This window comes from Astatotilapia calliptera, chromosome 18, assembly GCF_964374335.1.
Source record: "Astatotilapia calliptera chromosome 18, fAstCal68.1, whole genome shotgun sequence".
Lineage (NCBI taxonomy): Eukaryota > Metazoa > Chordata > Actinopteri > Cichliformes > Cichlidae > Astatotilapia > Astatotilapia calliptera.
The window spans coordinates 14,067,219-14,089,508 of record NC_137439.1 but is presented as its reverse complement, the minus strand read 5'-3'; the positions used below and the strand labels follow the sequence as shown (position 1 = coordinate 14,089,508).

General features: G+C 38.1%; 1 protein-coding gene across 1 annotated transcript; it reads right to left on the bottom strand.

Moving 5' to 3' along the window:
- Window positions 1-549: 549 nt before the first annotated feature.
- Window positions 550-17,638, bottom strand: LOC113010693 (macrophage mannose receptor 1-like). The gene is made up of 31 exons (XM_080293034.1): window positions 17,575-17,638; window positions 16,917-17,273; window positions 16,504-16,674; window positions 16,207-16,362; window positions 15,871-15,993; window positions 15,269-15,406; window positions 14,997-15,179; window positions 13,437-13,591; window positions 13,110-13,223; window positions 12,571-12,686; window positions 12,340-12,488; window positions 12,054-12,253; window positions 11,040-11,179; window positions 10,715-10,787; window positions 10,402-10,555; window positions 10,231-10,269; window positions 9,033-9,196; window positions 8,853-8,914; window positions 8,277-8,377; window positions 7,184-7,329; window positions 6,971-7,076; window positions 6,648-6,772; window positions 4,360-4,563; window positions 4,154-4,256; window positions 3,652-3,884; window positions 2,344-2,509; window positions 1,871-2,038; window positions 1,673-1,792; window positions 1,351-1,521; window positions 1,076-1,105; window positions 550-975 (listed from the first exon to the last, which is right to left on the bottom strand). Exons 1-31 carry the CDS (start codon window positions 17,636-17,638, stop codon window positions 725-727), a joined length of 4,482 nt encoding a protein of 1,493 aa, XP_080149160.1. The 3' UTR covers window positions 550-724.
- Between the last annotated feature and the right edge of the window lie 4,652 nt (window positions 17,639-22,290).

The window sequence follows — 22,290 nt, the reverse complement described above, 5'->3', positions numbered from 1 at the left end:
GGGAGTCTCAACATTTGTAACTGGATAACTGTGGTCTGGAAGGGAGATGGGTTTTATGACCTAGGGAGTCACCTACACCCACAGTGTTTTAACTGTCACGCACACTCACTCATGTGCACACACACATCCACACGCACACTCACTCATGTGCACACACATACACACAGGTATGCGTACACAGTCACACACGAGCACTCACATAGACACGCGGGAACGCGCACATGTAGGCATTCATGTGCTCGTGCACATAGACACAGACAGAGTTTGCAGCACACCGTGGGGGGTTTTATGATAGGGTCGCCCCTACAAAACTGTGTTTCACAGACAAAGGAGTGAAGATTTGGAGAGGGACACACCGGCCTCGTCTTCCCTTCTAGAAGATCCATGCTTAAATGAAGATGAGTAAAAGATGAGTAAAAGATGAGTAAAGAAGATGAGTAAAGATGAGTAAAAGATGAGTAAAGATGAATAAAGGTTTTGTGAAATGACTACTGAGTCCGGTGCCGTCTCTGGATGCTCGAGGAATAAAAAGAACCGGGGTAAAACTGATTTCGTAACAAAAGCAAATTTAATCAATTTTCACAGTCATAACATACATATTTGGTTAAACATTCTCCTGTGTTGTTTCAAATATGCTTTTAGCCATTTACTGCCACCTCAGCTCAAATTTTCATAACATACTAGGAATCACATGGGCCATGCAAATGAGCCCAAAATATTTAAATTACATACTGATTAAATCTCCAGTGTTCTCTTCTGCTGCATTCTCTACCAGTATACTGGTGTCAGCTTGCTCAGGCTGTGACACCCTACTACTGAAGAAGAGCGGGTTATCGAAAGTGTTAGGGGCGGGTAACTGATGACCAAATTTCTTGAAGAAGAAGACAGCAGTGACTGCCACCACTGCAATTCCAGTAATGACTAACACAACTGCAGTGGTTATATAGACACGCTGATGATGAGGTAATCCAGTTTCTGTACAGAGTGAAAAAGTAGATGGTAATCAGCTAAAAAACATTTGTAATAATTTGAAACAAGATATGTAAAATAAATAGTTAAAAGAGGTGTTTCTTACTCGATGATGGTGATGGCTTTGGTAGCAATACTACAAAAGGGAAAAAAAGAACAATCAAATAAGACACTTTATCACAAAGTAACTCTACTTCATTTAAAAATAAAAGTAAATTGCTATGGCGTAAACAGGTATTTGCATTTGTAACACGGTAACAAGAGTTATTCCTTTTGGATTCATATGACTGTGTCATGTCTGTTGTGAACATCTTACTAGAGATTCATATCATTACAGAAAAGAAAAAGAGAAAACACTTTTATAAATAAAGATTATTTTACCTTTTTGTATCTTGCAGATGTAAGGTCTTTGAACCCACATGCCAATATCTGTCCATGTCCCATCTGATGTACTAATCTCTCCTCTGCGGGGTAATCTGCTGCCATTAACAGGTTGACCTTCAGCCCAGTTAGTGTAACTAATGACTGTTTTATCCAACCAGAGCCATTCCTCTGCAGGCAAATAGACAAAAACAACAGTGTACATCATTTAAAAAAAATATTTATTTTGAACTGAAAATTTGGTTTAAAAACAAATGATCAAAAAATATGTTACTATTGTTATTATTATTATTATTTACCATAAAAATAAATAATGACTCACCTTTGTGTTGTTTTTTAAACAGGCCAATCCAGAAAGATGTGTAGCCATCTTGAAAAGTTCTCAGGTTAATTTCTAGAAATTTTTGCTCAGAGGAATCTTCAATGCTGGCAAGCATTCCACCTTAACAAAACAAATCAGTTGTTAATGAAAACTACAGCAATTTATTGCATAAAAGTATCTTTCAGATAAGTCGCCTACCATGTGCTACACAGCTGGTAGATGCTTCTTGCCAGCGCTTTTGCTCTGTAATAAAAATATAACAATAACCCCTGAATGGTACCCAGATATAGTTCTTGTTTTCTATTGTTGCCTCTGGGTCTAGAGGACAAACTCCTGGAAAAAGAGTTGACTCTGTTGGCAGCACATCTGTGAATGAGACAATGATGTCAATGAGATCAATGAATTACATCTTTTAAAACTCTTAAATGTATTGTTTTGACAACAAACGTGTGTGTGTGTGTGTGTGTGTGTGTGTGTGTGTGTGTGTGTGTGTGTGAGAGAGAGAGAGAGAGAGAGAGAGAGAGAGAGAGAGAGAGAGAGAGAAATTTTACGGACATCAGTACCTGTGATCTGTAATTTAAGCTTCTCAACAGTGATTCAAGTTTAAATGAAACAGACATGCCAGTCATTACAGGGTTATAGGGTATCTATTAGCCAGTGTTTGGTCGTACCTGTAGACTTCATGCAAACACTCATTAGTGTCTCATTACAGTGAGTGGTTTTCCATTTTCCATCCACATCCATGTATACACAACTTCTGTCCTTGCTTGGTTCATTTTTACCCCATCGACTGAATATTAAATGCCATCCATCAACATAGCGGAAAGAGCCATTGATCTGAAAGAAAAGATTAATGAGACAGCAGTTACCAATCAAGAAAACTAGCAGAACCATAGGAACCCTCTCATCTGTAATCCAGTTTTGAGATCCCTTCCCACACGCCTTAACGCCCTCTCACATCTTGGGTCATTTGATCTGAGTAACTCAAATGATAGGGTGGCGTAAGATCTAACAGTGGGTTCACCGGAAACCTTGGCTGATTGTGACCCACACCTGTTTTTATCTATTTTATTCGGCTTTTAGGAATATTTCCCTTAGTAAGCATAGCTGCACAGAGGATATAACAGTTGAACGGAGTTGACTCAAATTAACATGATAATCTATACTGCTCAAAAAACAGGTAGTCCAGCTCCTCCAGGATGGCAAATCAAAATGTACCATTGCCAGAAGGTTTGCTGTGTCTCCCAGCAGAGTCTCAAGAGCATTGAAGAGATTCCAGGAGACAGTTACTCTGGAAGAGGTGGACAGGTCTTTAGAAGGTCCTTAACTCATCAGCAGGATCAGTATCTGCTCCTTTAGCTAAGACAGCCGGAGCTGGGTAAAATGATGGAGTTTAAAGTAACAGTTTAAGAGTTTACATAAGAAGTGCTGCTGCTCAACATGCCTTCCTCACACAGAGCATCTCCCTGCTGGATTAGGGAGGCTGCACTGATCATGCCCTGGGTAAGGTAGGCACTTTAGTAAAACAGTGAAACTTTCCACAATGCTTATTTAATGACTGCTGCATTTAAAAGTGTTTATTTTTTAATGCAGCATAATGTGCAACTGCTTCTTTATATGACCTTTATTGGCATCTTTGTAATCAAGTTAGCAAGTGCTACACAGCAACTTCAAATGTGTTTACGTGGTGCTGGCAGACGTATTATGAAAAGCAATAGCTAGATTTAACTGAAATGGATGGATGATTAATCTCAGTTCACAAATAACCGAATGATTGGATAAATAACTAGGCCAGTATATTTATCCATCAACGAAGATTTCATTTTCATAATTACAGATTATTTCGTTAGATAAAATCTTTGTTGAAATAATTTTTTGTGCACATAAGTAGATTTTTGATTGAATTTGCAGTCAGAAGTTTCGAAGTGGTTGGCCCTATTATTGAGTTATGAACTTTTTATATGTCTTCAAAAGTTTACCTGCGCTTTGTGTAATCCAAACCAAAGAGGAGCCTTGAGATTCAGCGCCAGGAGCTCAACATAAGCTTGCGTCCACTCATTCCTCAGGCTAGCTAGGAGGGCATCGTCATTTTTACAGTACTCTGCAGCTTTATCCCAATTCATTTGTTGAGGAACAACCTTAATGAAGTCATTGAGTATTTTGATGTAGTTAGTAGAAATTGTTGGTTCTGGAGAATCTGGTTGAGATGTGTCTGTTTAGGATGAGAATAGAAACTATTTTATTTTTTTTACATAATAAAACCCTCTGAATCATTCTTAAAAAGTTATTATAGCTATTTCCAGTGATGAATCATACCCTTGATCATAGATATTATTGTTATTATATATTATATATAGATATTAATTACAGGAATGAAATGTCAAAGCAAATTTTTAGTTGTTTTAGAAAAGCTAGAGAGAGTGTGATGGAGCTGCAGCTGAAGTTGGGTGGCAACAGGCCTGGGGTTAGAAATGGACTCACCAAGATTTCGATGACAGATAAATCCATTGGTGTCATTGCATGATTTTTGAATCCATTTCCCAATACCAATTAAAGGCTTGGTATTGATCACAAAACAGTTTTTCTGTGGAAACAGAGTTGGGTCAACAGAGAATAATGATACGTGATGATACAGGGAACTGTGTCAGGGAACACGGGGCATTCTTGGATCTTTAAAATCGACTTACCTTTTGTTTATAATACCAATACCAATGCTGCAACGTAAACACAAAGATTTTAATTATTTGTAAATACAAAAATATAAAGTTATGGATTATTTCAATGTGTCTGACCCTCCACAATAGGTAATATAGACTGTATCTACATGGTGCAAGTTCACTGCTCAAAAAATTAATGGAACACTTTTTAACCAAAGTATAGCATCGAGTCAGCTAAAGTTCTGGGATAGCAGAGCAGGTTGTTAATCAGTGTCAGCAACTTTGGGGTTAATGAAATTATCAACAGGTGCACTAGAGGGGCAAAAGTGAGACAACCTCCAAAACAGGAATGGTTTTACAGGTGGAGGACACTGACATTTTCCCCCTGCTCCTCTTTTCCGAGTGTTTCTTCACTAGTTTGGCCTTTGGCTAGAGTTAGTGTCACTGCTGGTAGCATGAGGCCATACCTGGATCCTACAGATGTTGCACAGGTAATCCAGCTCCTCCAGGATGGCACATCAATATGTACCATTGCCAGAAGGTTTGCTGTGTTTCCCAGCACAGTCTCAAGAGCATAGAAGAGATTCCAGGAGACCGGAAGTTACTCTGGAAGAGCTGGACAGGCCTGTAGAAGGTCCTGAACTCATCAGCAGGACCAGTATCTGCTCCTTTGTTCAAGGAGGAACAGGATGAGCACTGTCAGAGCCCAGCAAGTCATCTCCAGCAGGGCACTGGTGTAAATGTCTCTGACCAAACAATCAGAAGCAGAATTCGTAAGAGTAGCCTGAGATCACTACATCATGTAGGGTGGCCTGTGCTCACTGTCCAACTTCATTGAATTTGATTGGTATTTGCCATAGAATACCATAATGTTAAATCGTTCAGCATGACTAGTTTGGTTGTGGCTCTGTGACAGTCTGGAGAGGCATATCCATGGCAGGATGCAAAGACTTTTATAGGTTTGGCAATGGCACCAGTGTTGCCAACTTGGCGACTTTGGCGATATATTTAGCGAGTTTTCAGACCCTCTTTTCCAAAAAGCGACTAGTGACAAATCTGGCGACTTTTGCTGGTGTTTTTAGGAAGACTTATGACCACTTTGTGACGTGAAAGCACGTATCGCTCTTACTCTCAACAAGCAGCGGGTGCTGCCATGGGCACCTCGCCCGTGCCAAAGCGCTCACAGGCAGCAGATCATCCTCACACAGCAGTGTCCCCCAGCTGGTGTCAGAGCAGATGTTAACCCCTACGCGTCCAAACTGCAATGAATCGCGCATGAGCGAAGCCACTGCTCCAGCCCTGACTGTAACACAGTCAGTTCTTCTTTTACTTTTACTTTTTGTGGATCACAAGGTTTAAAACTACTTAAAAACACACACACACACACACACACACACAAAATAACTCCACCAGAGTGCGTATTTCAGGTCACTTTTGCCAGTTCCAAGCCCAGATAAAGCAGGTGGGCTGGAATTGTGACCAAAAAAAAACTATAATTACTAAAAGAATTGAATGTGTAGTTCTAAATATATTCTAAATGCATTTAGGGTGTTTTTTACTCACTTAATGTTCTGATGTCTCAAATCTGGTGGGAGACACCTGAAACACTATCAGTCGTGTCATTAGAAACATGCCCCAATATCATCAAGCATGTATACAAACATGCGGGGGCCATACAAGCTACTGAGTCATCTCTGTTCTTTTCCTCCTAGATCTTAGTGTGATACTGGTAAAAATATTAGAAATATGGTATCTAACCACATGCTTACTCTGGATAGCATTACCTTGGCCTCCAGAGACACTGTGATGAATCTTAAGAGTTGTTTTGACCAGGATATTAAACAGATATGTAAGACTGCTTTCTGGGACTCTCCACTGAAAAACTAGTTCATGCATTTATTACTCCTAGGCTTGACTACTGTAGTTTTTTTATTGTCAGGATGTCCTAAAAACTCCCTGAAAAACATTCAGTTGGTCCAAAATGCTGAAGCATGAATACTGACAGGGACTACAAAGAGAAAGCACATTTCTTTTATATTTGGTTCTCTTCACTGGCTCCCTTCTAAACCCAGAATTGAATTTAAAATCTTTCTCATCACATACAAGGTCTTAAATAATGAGCCCCCATCTTAGGTTAATGACCTATGGTACTGTATCACCCCATTTGAATTTGGCCACTCTCTAGGTTGACCATTTTCATTTTTGTCAAGCCAGGTGGCATCTGTTCGTTCCTGACACATTACCCAGTCTATATAGCTACAGATTTTCAGCATGATTTTTTTTACTCACTGAGAACAGATTATTATTTTCCCACTTACATCATTACCCAAATTGATGTATGACTTTGGTTGTCCATCAGTCCAGTAAGTTCTCCACTGTGACTGAAATAAACCAATCCACAAGTCTGTAGTAGGCGCATCAGCCATTTGAGACAGTAGAAACACTGAAAATGTAGACAAAGATTTATGGTTAAGATATTTTCTTGCAAATAAAAGTGCACCGTGGTATCAGCTCTAACTTGTGGGTATGCCAAAACTGCACAACAAAAGAAATTCAGTGGTAGTATCATAAATGGACCGCAAAAGACGAGAAGGTAACAAAATCGAAATACTTATTTGAGTGAAAAGAAAATGAAACAAACCTTCCACCTGTCTTGAAGTAATAGACACCAAGTTTCCACCCTTTTGTTTGCATTTTTCCCTTGCATCATGCCATGTTAAATTCTGATTGTCAATGATGCTGTAACACTAAAATTGAAAGATGAAAAAGATCAATATAGTGTTCCAAGCACTAAGAACATATTGCTTCAACAGTAAATAATAGAAAGATTAAAAGACATGAAAAGACATCTGACCTTAGAGTTACATTTTTTCCAGGGGTGTGGACATCCACCTTTTGGGGACACTGTAGGCACTGCGGCGGTGGTGTTTGCAGGTGTTGAGCTGCTGCGCTTACAAATGGACGCATACTCAAGCCCACAGCTGGAGTCATGCCAGAATCCTGCAGGCCAGGTCAGCATATTAAATGAATAACATTATTGACTTGAATGAATAATTAAAAAAATCAACTTCAATCAATTTTGATATCACACACTCATTTTATCTTTTGTAGCATGTCGTCTTGAGTAGTTTCTTTTTCTACATACTTTTTACTTTTACTCCCTACATTCTTAAACAAATATCTGTATTCTACTTCTTACATTTTCAAAACAGACTCATTACTATTGCTTTAATGCTTTAGGGTCAAGTTATTATTTTGTCCCTGCGAGCCTCAAAACATCAAACCGATTTGAAGCAGAAGTCAATCCTGTTCATGTGTTTATCACCAGAGGATGACTCGTAAAAAGAGATGACGTGTGCCAAAGTCAGGGGTTAAAGGCGGGATGGTGTTTTTCTTTTTTTTTTGTCATAACACCACAACAACTGCAGGTGTCCGTTCGTTGCGGTTTAGGTACTTTAGCATCATAGCTAGTGCTACAATAGAGGAATGAGCATAATGGGAGTGACTTTTTTTAAGTGGCAGGTAATTTCAAATTTCAAATGTTTCTATCAGCTCAGCAAACATCAGCAAACACACAAACTGTTTGTGTGCAGTTTTTTACACAGTGTGTTGCAAGCTAAAGGTCCAGCTGCTGTGATGAATTTAAAGTAAAACAGTGTGTGACTGTGACTACATTTCACTTTTTTTTTACTTTTACTTGAGTACGAAGTTGAATGTTTACTTCAACTCAACTTATATTTTCTAATAGTAGTATTTCTAGGATGTCTGTACTTTTGCTGTTCTTTGATATGTGTGTATGGGCTGTAAAGGATACGTATTACTGTGATAAAACTAGGGTGCCAGTAAAACTGAAGGGATAGTTGTGACAGGATGGCCTGAGTGCTATCACTGGGTGATACCACTTGTATGTATTTCAGTGAAACTGAATCGTATTTCGGTACACTCACCATTGTGATATGTCATGAAAGCACAGTTCTCATCAAAGTTCTTGAAGTCCGGTTGATTTTCCTGCCAACTTTGAAACAACAACTGAGAACCATCCATCCACCTTAATGTAACACAAAAAATAAATTTGTTTAAATATATCTGTAAAAGATTTGTGACAATAATACCAAGACAGTGGCATACTGGGTTCATTAAAGATACTCTTATCCTTCTTCTTTTTGGTCACACTTTTGTTGTTTTTAGCTGTAATAACTGAGTAAAATTGGTGGGAAAGATTACAAACAGGAAACTCCAAAATTTTACAAATACAGACAAAGCTTCGCAAATAGAAATGCAAATAGATCTGCATTTGCAGTTAGAGCTTAAAGTATTTGGACAATAAGACACATTTAATTTCCCCTTTGTGTATCAGAACAGTAGATTTTAAATCAAACACTCAAGATATGACTGACTGAAATTAAAACTGGTATACTTATCTGACATGCTGCCTTGCACTAAGTACTTTTTAACTTGCTGTTACATAAATTTAAGTTAATTGTAAATTGCATTTACGTTTTTGTCACTAAATTCATACTCACTGAAATGTTCCATCAAGATCTACAGATAGGCCAATCCAAGAATTCTGATAACCTGTTGAAATCTGCACAAAAACATGGATACATAGGAAAAAACTGTCGGTGTCTGGATGTTTAAGTTTTTGCAATTATAACTTAAATACCCATTGCCTTGGTAAATGTTTTACAAATGCCATTGCTCACCTGTTTCCATAAAAATATCCTTTCTGCTTCACTGTTGATAGATACCAGGTCACCATGCCTCTGTCTGCAGAACATACGAGCGTCCTCCATGGCCATCGCCTTTTTGTTAATGTAATACTGAGCCCCATTCCATTCTAGCCACCCATCAGATGTCGTGTTATATTCTGAGAATAGATAAGAAATGCGCAATCTATTTCAGTAAATGTGCAAATAGTATGACCCTCTTTTTCAAAAATTTCAAAGAAAACGTTATAAAAACATGTTTGGAAACTGCTGTAAATGTGTTAGATAAGCAAGTCTTAAAAAAATAACTTTTTTCATGACAAGCTCATGTTTTTCCAGCTGTTCACAGTGAGGCTTTAAAATTATGAACAACAACTGCATGTTTTCCATCTTTTCCTCAAACTACACAATCCAATCTTCCTTTCTTCACTGTGAGGTTTATGCTCATACAGTATCAATGAGATCTGGTTGTGGCAGATGGCCCCGCCTCCCTGAGCCTGGTGCTGCCGGAGGTTTCTTCCTGTTAAAAGGGAGTTTTTCCTTCCCACTGTCGCCAAAGTGCTTGCTCATAGGGCCTCATATGATTGCTGGGTTTTTCTCTGTATGTATTATTGTAGGGTCAACCTTACAATATAAAGCACCGTGAGGCAACTATTGTTGTGATTTGGTGCTGTATAAATAAAATTGAATTGATAAACAAATAAACAGTTCAACTATGAAAAAACAGTTCAGTCTAATTCAACTGATCCTTGCACCGTCAGATACAGAGAAAAATAAAGGATGGTCAGCCATTAAATCCTTTCAATGGGCTTCACACACTCATAGAACTGACTTTCTATTTACTATTACTATTCTCACAGGTTTTTATCTTGTTTTGTTTTTTGAAATCATTATTCCATTATCTTTTGAGATTTCAGAAGAGCAAGTCTAGGTTCTGTAACATATTTTGGATTTGTTGTTGGATTATGAATGGTAAACGGCCTGTATTTGTATAGCACTTTATATAAAAAACGCATTTCATATGAGTTCATAAACATTCATACATTCATATATTCATTGTACATGTGTCCTAGCAGACACAGCTAGGACACATGAATAATGGTCTCAGCCTGGTAATCCCAATAGAAAGTCAACAGTCATGTAAAGATGCTGTATGGCAGTATGGTCAAATTCCTCAACGCACTGGTGCACTTACCAGGGGTGACAGGGTCTGGAGCCGGCTTTGGGGTGACTCCTGTGAAGGAATAAAAACAGAATAGTGTTGAGTTACTAGTGACCAGCTTGACATTGTGAGAATACATACAATAATCTTCTGGTCCAAAAAAAAATGCTACAAAAGAATTGTATAACTGTGACCATGCTGTACCTGCGTGGATCTGACAAATCCAGTTATTGTACTTCTCACAGTGCACATCACTCCAAAACAAAGTTTTCTCCCAATAATTGGGTTTTATTTCAGCACATGATTCGGCGTTATTTTCATTGTTTGGCTCTCCATCACTCCACTCTTGAAAGTTTACCTTTATACAAAAATAAGATAATTATGAATAGTAGTAGTAGTATTTGTAGCAGTAGTAATAGCAGCTGTAACATCAGTAATATTAATAATCATCATCTTGATCGTTATCATCATTTTGGCTACATAAACCATTGTAGAGAGTTAAAAACTGTAAACTCACCGGGGATCCATCGCTCCATACATAACCTGTGTCTGGGTCAGGAGCACTAAGTCCAATCCAGAATTGATTAGGCCTATAATGGACAAATGTATGTTCCAAATGTTTATACTTGTGTAATTTCTTTTTCTTGCTCAAAGACCTTTTATTTACTTATTTTGTGTAAATATTTTGTAAAAACATGTTTCCTTTTTTCTATCAGTGATTATGCTAATACGCAACTCATTGCTTGAAAATGATAAGAATCTATGACTGCCACTAATGTGTGACTTAGGCTGGAGGTGTACTTTACGAAAGATTTTTATCTTATGTAGCTCTGATTGTAGACCAGATAACACCATACCATGAAAATTGCCTTGGTAGTAAATCAGCACCGCTGTGAATGCTGACTAGGTCTCCTCCAATGGCTCTGCAGTAATCTCTAGCCTCGTACCAGGTCTTTCTCTTTTCTGAAGCCTCTGGAAAGATCTATAAACAAAATATAAGAAACTGAGTTGTGATCTGAAGCTTAATAATATTTGTACATTCAGAACTACATGCTAAACATGGGCCGTCATCTCTGTTTTTATGTCATCCTTGTTATGAATAAGATCAACAGAATAATCATATCCTTCTACAACAGAAAGGATTATGAGTATGGAAGTGACAGAAACCCATGTGCAGAAATGATCAGAAATCACTAACAAAAAGAAAAGTCAAGTTGTTGGCAAAAAGTCACAACTGTCACAGATATTATGAAATTGATGGGACACACACTCAAAACAAAATTAACATGTTTTTCCTCTGCTTATTCAGCAAGAGTTTTTTGGTTGTTGTTTTTTTTTTTTTTTGGCCAGTTTTGAAGTTAGCTCTGCAATCCAAACGGTGATGTTGCAGCTAAGCTAAGAGGAATACCATCTATATTTACATTCTGGGATGTTATCACAAGTAGAAGCCTCTTGTCATGTGTCAATGCATACTTTCTTTTGCATAAATGATGCAAATGACAAGTGTAGTTTGGTTGGAATGAAATCTTTCCTACATAAAACTGATCACAAGGTTGTGAGGCTTTTCTTTATTTGTTTGGTTTTTGGGGGCTTATAGCAGCACAATGCATTCTGGTTTCAATAATTTTTCGGAGTAAAATAACATCGGACATGTCTTTACCCGTTTATTCTTTTAACAAAACCAGTTAATATTGGTCCTCTGCTACTGCCTTGAATCAGGAGGAGCTCAGGGTAACTTACTTGTTTATAGTGCTACTATACTGCTGCTCTTGGTAACTCTACTGTTTGTAAAGGGCTTGTGAAAAATAGAGACTGCAGAATACTTAAGTCATGTACCACTGTGGCAGCCACAGTACCTTATAACAGATGCCTCTGGATTGCATCTTAATCCATCCATCTGTGCAGTTAGGCGTGGCAGTGGTTGGTGGAGCAGGGGTTAACGCTGCCCCCTCTGCCAGGTGTTTACAGATGTATTTTTCCTTATTGGTACAGGGCAACACATCCCAAAGGCCAGCAGAATGCCCAGTTGCCATAGCAACACAACCCTGCACGTTACCTTGTGTTATAAAAGAAATTGTTAGCTGTCATTTGTGAAGTCATCTCCCAACTATAGTTTACATAGCGATTCACATTTTGCATTACCTGGCATATGAGTGTTCCAGTGAGTATATCTTGCATAGGCATTGTTGGTCCACATAAAATATTCTCTGTTTTTCAGGTTTGAGAGACCTATCCAGAAGTGTTTCTCTGGCCTCAGCCCCACCAAGCTTACAAGGAAAGCATTATCCACCCTGGAAATATTTACACAAGTCACATTAGAGGCTGCCTGATGCAAAATTACATATACTTTTTTTTTAATGAAAACTATTTTACCCAGTTGAAACGTCAGCTAAGTAAGAGTTTGAGCTCTTGCAGTCATCGTTGGCTTCATGAAACGTCTTTGTCTCAGTCCCTAGAAAGTAGCAGTAGGATCCATGTCTTTTCCAACCCTGCATTGCAGAGAAACAAGTTGGAGAACTATTCAAGCCTGTCGTTAAATGTTGTCTTTCTGTCTTTTTGTGATAGCAAGGAGTAAAACACCAGAATGCAGAATCACACTGCATCAGTGTGACTACTTGTTTACTCTACAGGAATGTTTTTTTTTTCCTAAAAATGCAATGACTAAATAAGATGTTCTCTTAATCTTTTTACTATAAACAGCACCCAAATACAATGTTTCATTAGGCATCATACCTTATGTGTATGCTGCTTTCCTAGATATTTCATGGACCACAGACACAAAATTAAATTTAGACATTGTGCCATTTGAAATATACAACAGCCTTTACAAAATAGAAACAGATAACAGAATGTGTGCATTCGACCAACCAGATGCAGACATTCTTTGGAAAATATATGAAAGGTTCACATACAGTTTTGCAGCCTGCGTTCAGCTCCACTTCATCTCCAGAGGGTTCAGAGTCACTTGTCTTCATGCAGATAAAGCCATGTTTCTCATCACACACACGGTCAGCCCAGTTTCCATTCTGCAAGAATGAAAAGAGCAAAATATATGTGGAAACTGAAATTAACAAGAGATAGACAGGCTACGGTGCATATCATAAAACAAAGACCTAATTTTCCTGGATATTAATGGACCTTCCTGGCATCCAGTGTTCTTTAACAGAACTGCATAGTTTTACAGAAAAAAGCTGGCGTGTCACAATCATCAATAATCTCTCCCACACTGTGCACCTTACCTCCCCTCTGATCAGAACACAGTCTTCTTGTTCAGAGGTGACAGTTGGTTCCCGAGAGTCCCAGCTAGTGTAACTCACAGGAGAATGATCACTCCAAACAAACAGCCTCTCTCTGTTCCTATCGTTTAGTCCAATCCAGAGTTCATCAGTGGATGCTGCAGACAGAAAATAACATTAATTGTTGTATAATCTTCTTGATAAATTCTGCTCATTTGCTACTCTTTAGATGTTACTTTTGCACTTAAGTTTTAGACTGCTGCTAATCGTCTGCCAGAATTGCTGGACTTGTAAACAAACTTCATCATATGTGAGATGTGCAGTGATACAGGGATCAGTCAACAGAAAGTGACTGAATGCTTATGAAGTGACAAAATCAAAAACCTAGTTTTGTGTCCAAAATAGCAGGATTCCCAAAGTGACCGACTAATGAACGGTCATTATTCTAAAGAGGTAGTCTGCATGGTAGGTCTGAAGTGACTGTTAGCTGTGGTGAGAGCCCTGGATTTTCTGAAGGTGGTGGACGGCTATACATTTCCAAGAATAGATTGCTCACAATTGTATTATGTGTGTAGCTATAAAATAAGATATTCATTAATATCTGTGTTTGAGTGTGTTTTTAACTTTTCCGTGTGATGTTCAAATTAGACATTTTAACAATTAAGGAGAGACAACTTCTAATTACTTAATTACAAGCTGAACACTTCCTGTAACTTTAACAGTTAACTTGATATTTATGTGGGATTTGCATCTTTCAGTTAAATGGACTGAAGTGAATTTAGGGCTGAAGTATAAAGGAGCATAAATTTGTTCAATATTCAATCACCTGACTTCTTGTGACTTTAGTTTTATGAGGTTAAATGTGTTCTCAGAAATGGACTATCTGATATAATCATGTTAAATCGAAAATAGAATTGAATTTAAAATCCTTCTCATTATGTACCAGGTCTTGAATAATCTGGCACCATCTTGTCTTACTGACCTTATCACCCTATTAGAGCACTTCGCTCTCAGCCTGCTGGCTTACTTGTGGCTCCTACAGTAAAGTTAAACTTCATTCAGCTTCCAAGCCCCCTCGACTATGGTTCAGAGAGGTAACTGTTGCTGTGATTTGCGGTATATAAATTACATAAAACTAAATTGTTGGTCTTTTTCTTAGATCAACATGTTTGTTTGTCTAGGATTCACACTGTATATGACAAATAACATTGTTATGATTTCATAACTTTGCAACTTGGAAAAAACTTGCGTTCGGCATTGGTATGTGATCATTGTTAAGGTTTGGGGTGTAGGGTTAGGGTTTGGTGTGTGGTGTGATGGTGTTTCCACATCACAACATTATGACATCACTGCAATGTGATTGATAACTTGCAATGTTGAAACTGGACAAACATTACTTTTGTTGATCCAGGAACATACCAACACAATCATATTAGATCGTGCCTCAAAAATATTTCAGTTACTCACCAGCAATTGCATAAAAATTGCATAAATATGAAAAGTGTAGGGTGAAGGTTATGTTAAAGGAATGCAAATGGTGCTCAGAAGTTTTTATTGCCATACCATATCCAAGTTGAGAGATGATGAAGCTTTGGTCCTCTACATTACGAATAGTTACTAGGTCTCCTCCTTCTTTACGGCAAGCTTTCTGAGCATCAGACCATTTTTTTGTTTCATTACGATAAAGGTAAAAGCAGTGGCCATTGTAGGGGATCCAGGGTGCTGTACAAAATCCACTCTCGGGAGCTATGAACCAAAAGAACAAAAGAAGATCAAAGAAATAGAGTCAATCAAGTTTTTTAAGAGAAGGGTAGAGAAGGGATTTTTTTCTATACCTTCAGTAGGTGCATCCAAAGGTCCTTCACTGTAGCAGATGTATCCCAGTTTCTTGTTGCATTTTGAACTTTGCCAAGAAAGCTGAACAGCGCCATCAATAATTCCACACTTATATCCTGGATTAGAAACTGGATGTCCTACGGAGCAGTGATGGTAAATGAAACTTGTCACTTATGAGATGAGACTCGGCAACTTTCAATTCACAGGATTCTCAAGATATTTAGAAGCATGGTGTGTATTGTGTATGAGCATTTTAGTTTTCATGGAAATAAAATAGAAGCCTATGATTTCTACCCAAGAGTGACAAGGTTATGTGACACACAACGCCACCACAATAATTTAGCGGTTGTTGAAATTGCTGAACAATAAGAGGTTCTCTGATTATTGCTATATCTGCAGTGTGACTGGCACGCCTGCGTGGAAGACATTTTATAAAAAATAGGGAAAAAAATATTGACTTGCTGACAGATAACATTTCTTATATCAATAAAAAAAGATGACAAACATGATCAAGATGACTTGCTGAAATATTTTAACAACAGTAATGTAAATTATCATCAGAATGGTAACACAAGCTCCTGAAACTTGAAAGAAAACTTACCTGAGTCCCAATTCAGATATGCATAAGGATTCCCATTAGACCACTTCCACACATAATCTAAATGCTGGAAGATCAGTCCAACCCAGAGCTTGTACTCCTGTCCCCAATTTGTCCCTAATAGTGCTGTCAGTAGAGTTTAACAGACAAAAGAGACAGAGAAAACAAAAGTTTACAAGTATAATACTCAAAACATAATCATCAGCTGGAGCAGTGTCTACAGTCTACAGACCACAACAACTTTAATGTTTCAAGTTTTAGCTATTTGTCAAACCTCAGCTTAAATGAATTGTTTTGTTTTCAATATATTCAGTGTAGTGTGGAGACTTTTCTCCTTACCTGAAATATAAGCCTGCTCATGAGGATTGCTGATACTGAGCAGGGAGGCACTCTGCTGTTTGCAGCTGGCATCAGCCTGATCCCAGGTCAGCGCTGACTGTGTGTTCAGCTGATAAGATGCTCCTGTTGTAGGGTCTTTGTTCCAGGTTTCTTTGGCTGTGACACAAACACAGTTAAGGTATTATAGTGTTACACTGAACTTGTACCTCAAGATGGCGTTCCTCAACATTTAAATTTGGATGTCCAGGTTCTGCTTATTACTCTGAAAACCTGTATTAGAATTTGTTGTGTACTTACAGTTAGTTGGGCAGTAACCCCAGAGTTCATGATCATATTTTGTTTCAACCGCACACCATTTACGGTTCCCTGGAGAGTCAAATGCAGTGCACTCCGAATACCAATTGCTTTTGTAAAAGAAAGGAAACATGCACGGCCTCCCAGCTGCATTTCCTTCAATGGTGTAAAGTTCTGAAGGACCAAAATAAGGAAAACATATAAGAAAAGAACAAAGAATAGCTTGAATAGTTTAAGCAAAATGATACTTTTATCATTTATCAACATCTTGTAATCATTTGACACACTATCTTTGCATTACAACTGTTTTGGAACTAAATATGAAAATCTACAAATTTATTATGCCACTAATATTATTTCCATAAAAGTTATTATGAATTACTTTACAATGTATTTGTTTTTTTGTTTTCACTTACCTGTATATGTTCTTGTGCAAGCACCACTGGAAGTCCCAGAAATTGTAAGGTGGCTATTGGGCACAACTTTATTTGAGAGCACAGCTGTGTTATCGGCAGTGAGGTCAATGTAAAGTTCTTGGCCTTTGAGAGCGATCACAGTTTCATTCATGCATTCCCACTTTTGGAGCTCACTGGTTTCATCACAATCATACAGGTTTACTTCACTGCCCACAGTTTTTCCCTGAACACCCAGGCACTTGTTCTTATTCTGAACCAAAAGTCGATCCCCAGATGTCCAGCGAATGTCATTGCAGTGGTTATTTAATTTTACCAAACAAAAACCAGTGGCCCTGTTAATTAGTTGAAATTGGGAATCTGTAGAGAAAAAAATATTGAAAAACAGTACTGTTGGAGATGTAAAAAAACAAAGAAAATCTTCATCCATTTATCATACTTGCTTCAACTGATTTTTATATTTATAATTGCGGAAAGTTTACTTAAAGAACAGTTTTTATGATAAAATCACGAATAACTCATTGTAGAATTGTAAAAAACAAACAAACATAAATACAGGAAACGATGGAGGACACAACAATCTTACATTTAGTGCAGACAGGCAGGACGCACAATAGTCTGTTAAAAGCCTTAGCAAAAAATACTAGAAATAGTTGATTACCATCTGAAGCCAAACAAAGAAATGTTTGGATGAGAAGCACAAAGACTGTAGAAGTTATCCTCATTGTTAGTATTCCCATTCCTGTGTCTTATATTTTCATATAAGCTAGTTGCACAGAAGCAAAACACAGGGTGTGAATGATTGTCAACCATGACTCTTTATATCATCCTGTCTTGGGTCATCATGATGAGTGATGTTTTACAAGAAAAAGGAGGGGAGGGTTACTGTGAATTTTGCCTCACTGACTTGTATACTGATTTTCTAGCTTATCCAAAGAAACAAAAATGTAGACATTTTCCCTGTAGTCAAGAGAAGTAGGACGGAGGGAGATTTAACTCAAAAAAATGTATGATTTAGTAAAAAGAAGTTGAATTAAGTTAATTGTTGTTAGCAAACAGAGTTTTAAAGGGGGGGTGGGGTACGGGAGTAAAATAAAGTATTCATATATAGCTGTATAGCTGGATTAAAAGGGATCATATTTAGTGCCAGCGGAATGAGCCACTGCTCAGACTGTGAACCTTTGGTTTTGTATTTTTTGTTTTTTTCTCTGCTAATTTTTGCCATGCTAGAGTAAGGAATCAAGAAGATTGGGATTTCCACTCATAAGTGCATCTTATGATCCAGTTGTGCTTATCCTCAGATCTTGTTTTTCCCCATTCAGCTGACTCTTCAGGACCTTGATTTAGCGCTTTGATTTAATTCAACATTGTGATTTACCAATTGTGTTAGAAGGATACAGGGATTCAAATTGTGATTTAAGCACAGCAAAACATGATCCACAGCTGCTATGATTGGCAACTCCAAGCATAGGGTAATAATTGCAAAAATTAAGCTTTCATTATTCTGACGGTCAGAATTTGTTAAAGTGGAAAATTATGAAGTTTTTTTTTTTAAATATCACTCTAAATTATGTTTGTTTGTTTGTTTGTTTGTTTGTTTGTTTGTTTGTTTGTTTAATCTAGAATTTGTGTTCGTACTTAGTTTTTTCACTGAATTCGCCACAAGCTCTGATCACCAAGTTCTGCATCGGTGATGTTAAGGCTTATATGTTTAATGCAGTTATCAAAATACCTGCTTAATAAAACTGTTTCAACATTTAAAATGTCTGATAATAGAAAACCCTTTGAGCTAGCTATAATTTTTTATATAGTCCTACGTTTCCCTGAATCTACATGCATAAGAAGTATAGAGGCCAACAAAGGATGACACACATAGGAAGTTTCAAAACAGCTCTGGTTTTCTGTTGTAATAACCACAACTGTATGTAATGTCAAGACTAATGATGCATAATGATGCATGACGCGTAATGCAATAAAAAAAAAATCAAAATGGCTTGAATGAGCATGATAATAAAACAGACGTAAAAAAAGATATATGATATATGAATCTCTTCAGCTGCAAATAGTTTGTCATGTAAGGATGTGAAACTGCCTGGATTTAGACTTTCAATTAGGTCTTTTTCTCCTATGCCTTATAAGGCACCCGTATGACGATAAGTTTAAATGGGTGAACTACTGTATGTAAAAACACTGTGAAATTGTTAGAAAATCCTCTGCTCACACTGTTGGAAAAAACATCTTAAAAAAACAGTAATATTCCAGCAGCTGGGGCGCCAAAATAATACCGTAAAATAACAGAAAATAACTCATAAAAATATGGTTATTTCCAGTAATGAAAATACAATTTGTTGCCCTAATTTTACATGGGATTTTGCCTTTTTCAAGTGCTTTTAAACATTAAATTAGGAACAATTTAATGTGATTAAACAATGAAATTACCTATAAACAAGGTCAATGAATGCGGCAATATGAATAATAATACTTAAATGTACAGTTAACAGTTGGTTTAAATAATAATGGATTGCATTCATATTGCACTTTTTGAGACCCTCAAAGTGCTTTACAATTCCACTTTATAATTCCCCTCTGGCCATCACCTGTAGGTGGTAGGTGAAGTGCCTTGCCCAAGGACACAACGACCGAGACTGTCCGAGCCGGGGCTCGAACCGGCAACCTGCTGATTACAAGGCAAACTGCCAACTCTTGAGCCACGATCGCCCTAAATAGCAATAATTATTATTATTATTTGATGTAAAAAAAGTTTATAAGACTCATTTTTTATATTTTTCCACATTTTTTACATTTGAATTTAACAGTTCAACCTTTCAAATAACGGAAAAATATTTGTGAAATTATGATACATTTGTGAATGTATTTTAACAATCTAAATATGCATATGTACAGACAAATACATTTAAAAAACAAGAAAATTATGTTTTATTACATTACAGTGATTTTACGTTAATTTACATTTGAAATGTGAAATCACAGTCTATTGATGTAAATTTAATGATATTCTAGAAGAACAGTACAAAACTGTAAAATACACAGTAAAATACTTTTATATTAGGATTTTCTTTTACAGTGCACAGTTCTTTTACCTTTTTTTTCCTGTTTAGCATCCCTACTCTCATGATCAGAAGTGACGTACTATGCATTTGATCATGTCAGAGTTGACTGTAAATAGAATGACTTGCTGCACTGATTAATTGTTCTTCAAAAAGAGGAAGCTCTTATTTCTGACTGATACTGTGTCATGAGCCGATGTTCTCACAATTACTGGACCCAGAAACAGACTCAAAACAAATTAAGCAGCAAACTATATACAAAGTTTAGTTCATGTATGTCTCCAAAAGTTGATTCTGTTCATCTGGACGTAGCGTTTTGTGGGAGAAACGTTTCGTCATCATCCAAGTGACTTCTTCAGTCTCAGCTGACTGCAGGTTTCCCCAATCTTATAAACAGTACATTTGCATAATGACTGAAACTAGCACCACTGAAGGAACAATGGACTGGGAGGTCAGTTCCTTAATTATAATTATGCAAATTCTCATGACCATTGATCAACAACCACTGACCAAAACCCACTGATCAAAGACCATGAGTACCATTCACAGAGAGTTGGGGAATGGCTGCAATCACAGCATTGTAAGATGGCGAAAGATGTACCCTTAGGCCCCCTCCTCGATTCAGAGATGGTCTTTCCCTTTCCACGTAAATGGCCTCCTTGACTGCATGCTCAAACCAGCGTTCCTCCCTGTCCAGGATGTGTACATCCTCATCATTGAAAGAGTGTCCACTGGCCTGTAGGTGTAAATAGACTGCAGAGTCCTGGCCTGACGAGGTAGCTCTTCTGTGTTGTGCCATCCGCTTCGCCAGAGGTTGTTTGGTTTCCCCGATGTATAAATCCTGGCAATCCTCCTGGCACTTAACAGCGCACACTATGTTACTCTGTTTGTGTCGGGGACCCGATCCTTGGGGTGGACCAATTTTTGGCGCAGCATGTTTTGGGGTTTAAAAGCCACAGAGACCTGGTGTTTCTTGTATGAGAAAACAATAGCAAACTATGAAAGTGAAATTTAAATTCAGGCCAGAGGAAACGGAGCAAATATGGAGGTCAGTGCCGAGAGAAGCCATGATTGGGACTGTGGGAAAACTGCAACAGAAGAGGAAACAATTACTTAACTGTGGGAGAATCTAGAGGGATGAACTGACAGAGAGTGTTATCCAGCATGCAGGGCAGGCAGGAGGACAGGCAGGTGAACAGGCAGGTAGTATTTCCAGCGAGCAGGACGGAGACCTGAGCACAAGGGAGTAGAATTAAACCCGAGCAAAAAACCAAAATGGGTACAGAGCAGTTAGTTACCACTAAGAGTGACTGAACAGACTGGCGTTGAGCAGCAGACCATGCTGCCTGAAGTATTCCTCCTGTGATTGCCTGTCGATGGAATTCAGGTGTGACGCTGGTGGCCCTGGCCCAGGGCGTAGCCAAAGAGCGATCCCGAAACACTCCCCGCATGATTGCTCCCACGGACCATGACCTCCTCTTCCTTACACACTGCTGAGTTTGTCCTGGTGTATTATCAGGGGTGGACAGCCTCCGTCCCATCAGCTCTCCGTCAGAGATGATCACAGATGATCTGCAGCACTGTGTTTCTGAGTCTGTCCTGAATCTGGACACTTGCAGTTTTCATACATGGAAATCAAATGTGTGATAAGCTGCAGGATTAAAACACAATGCATGCAATAACAATGAATGTATGCTCCTTCCTCCGGCTTGGCATACAGTCCCAGAGTGGTGGACAAAGCATCTCCTTGGTAAATCCTGCATGATGACTTGTGCTATAAGCACATATCCCTGTTGATCTTATATAGTTTTAGGCATTCCAGGATCCATGCGTGAGGCAATTCACTTCAATTCAATTTCTTGTAGTCAATTCAGGTGGTGCACGGGTCTTACAGTCTCAAGCGAGTGATCTTTTTACCTGTAGCTGGTATTTTGCCCCTCTGGTGTTTTTGCCTTTTCCTTATCTACCCCACTCATGTATTGATCCATGTACAGGCGTGACAGCATCATCCATGTGGTACTGAGGGAGGTTATTGGTTGATAGTTGGATGGGATAGGTCCCTTCTGTGGAATCCTTGGGGATCAGGCCCATTTGGCCTTCAGTTAGCTGTTCTGGGTGTGTCTCATTCATTAGCATCTGGTTAATGAACATTTAATGAAACATTTTTCATTAATTACATTTAATATCTCACTTCAGCTGTCTCTTGCGAGCTCAACATGCAAGTTGTGTAAGGAGAAAAAAGGAGAAATCACAACTCTAAATAACAGCAGCATGGAGCATAATGACTGATTTTGAACCAAAATAGCGTT

Bases quoted from the DNA above. Each gene is read 5' to 3' on its own strand.
- LOC113010693 (XM_080293034.1), bottom strand. From the start codon at position 17,638: ATGAGGATAACTTCTACAGTCTTTGTGCTTCTCATCCAAACATTTCTT. The intron at 11,180-12,053 runs GTACTGTGGCTG...TTTTGTTTATAG, and splicing joins CCAGAGGCATCTGTTATAAG to ATCTTTCCAGAGGCTTCAGA. The intron at 1,793-1,870 runs GTAGGCGACTTA...TGTTTTGTTAAG, and splicing joins TACCAGCTGTGTAGCACATG to GTGGAATGCTTGCCAGCATT.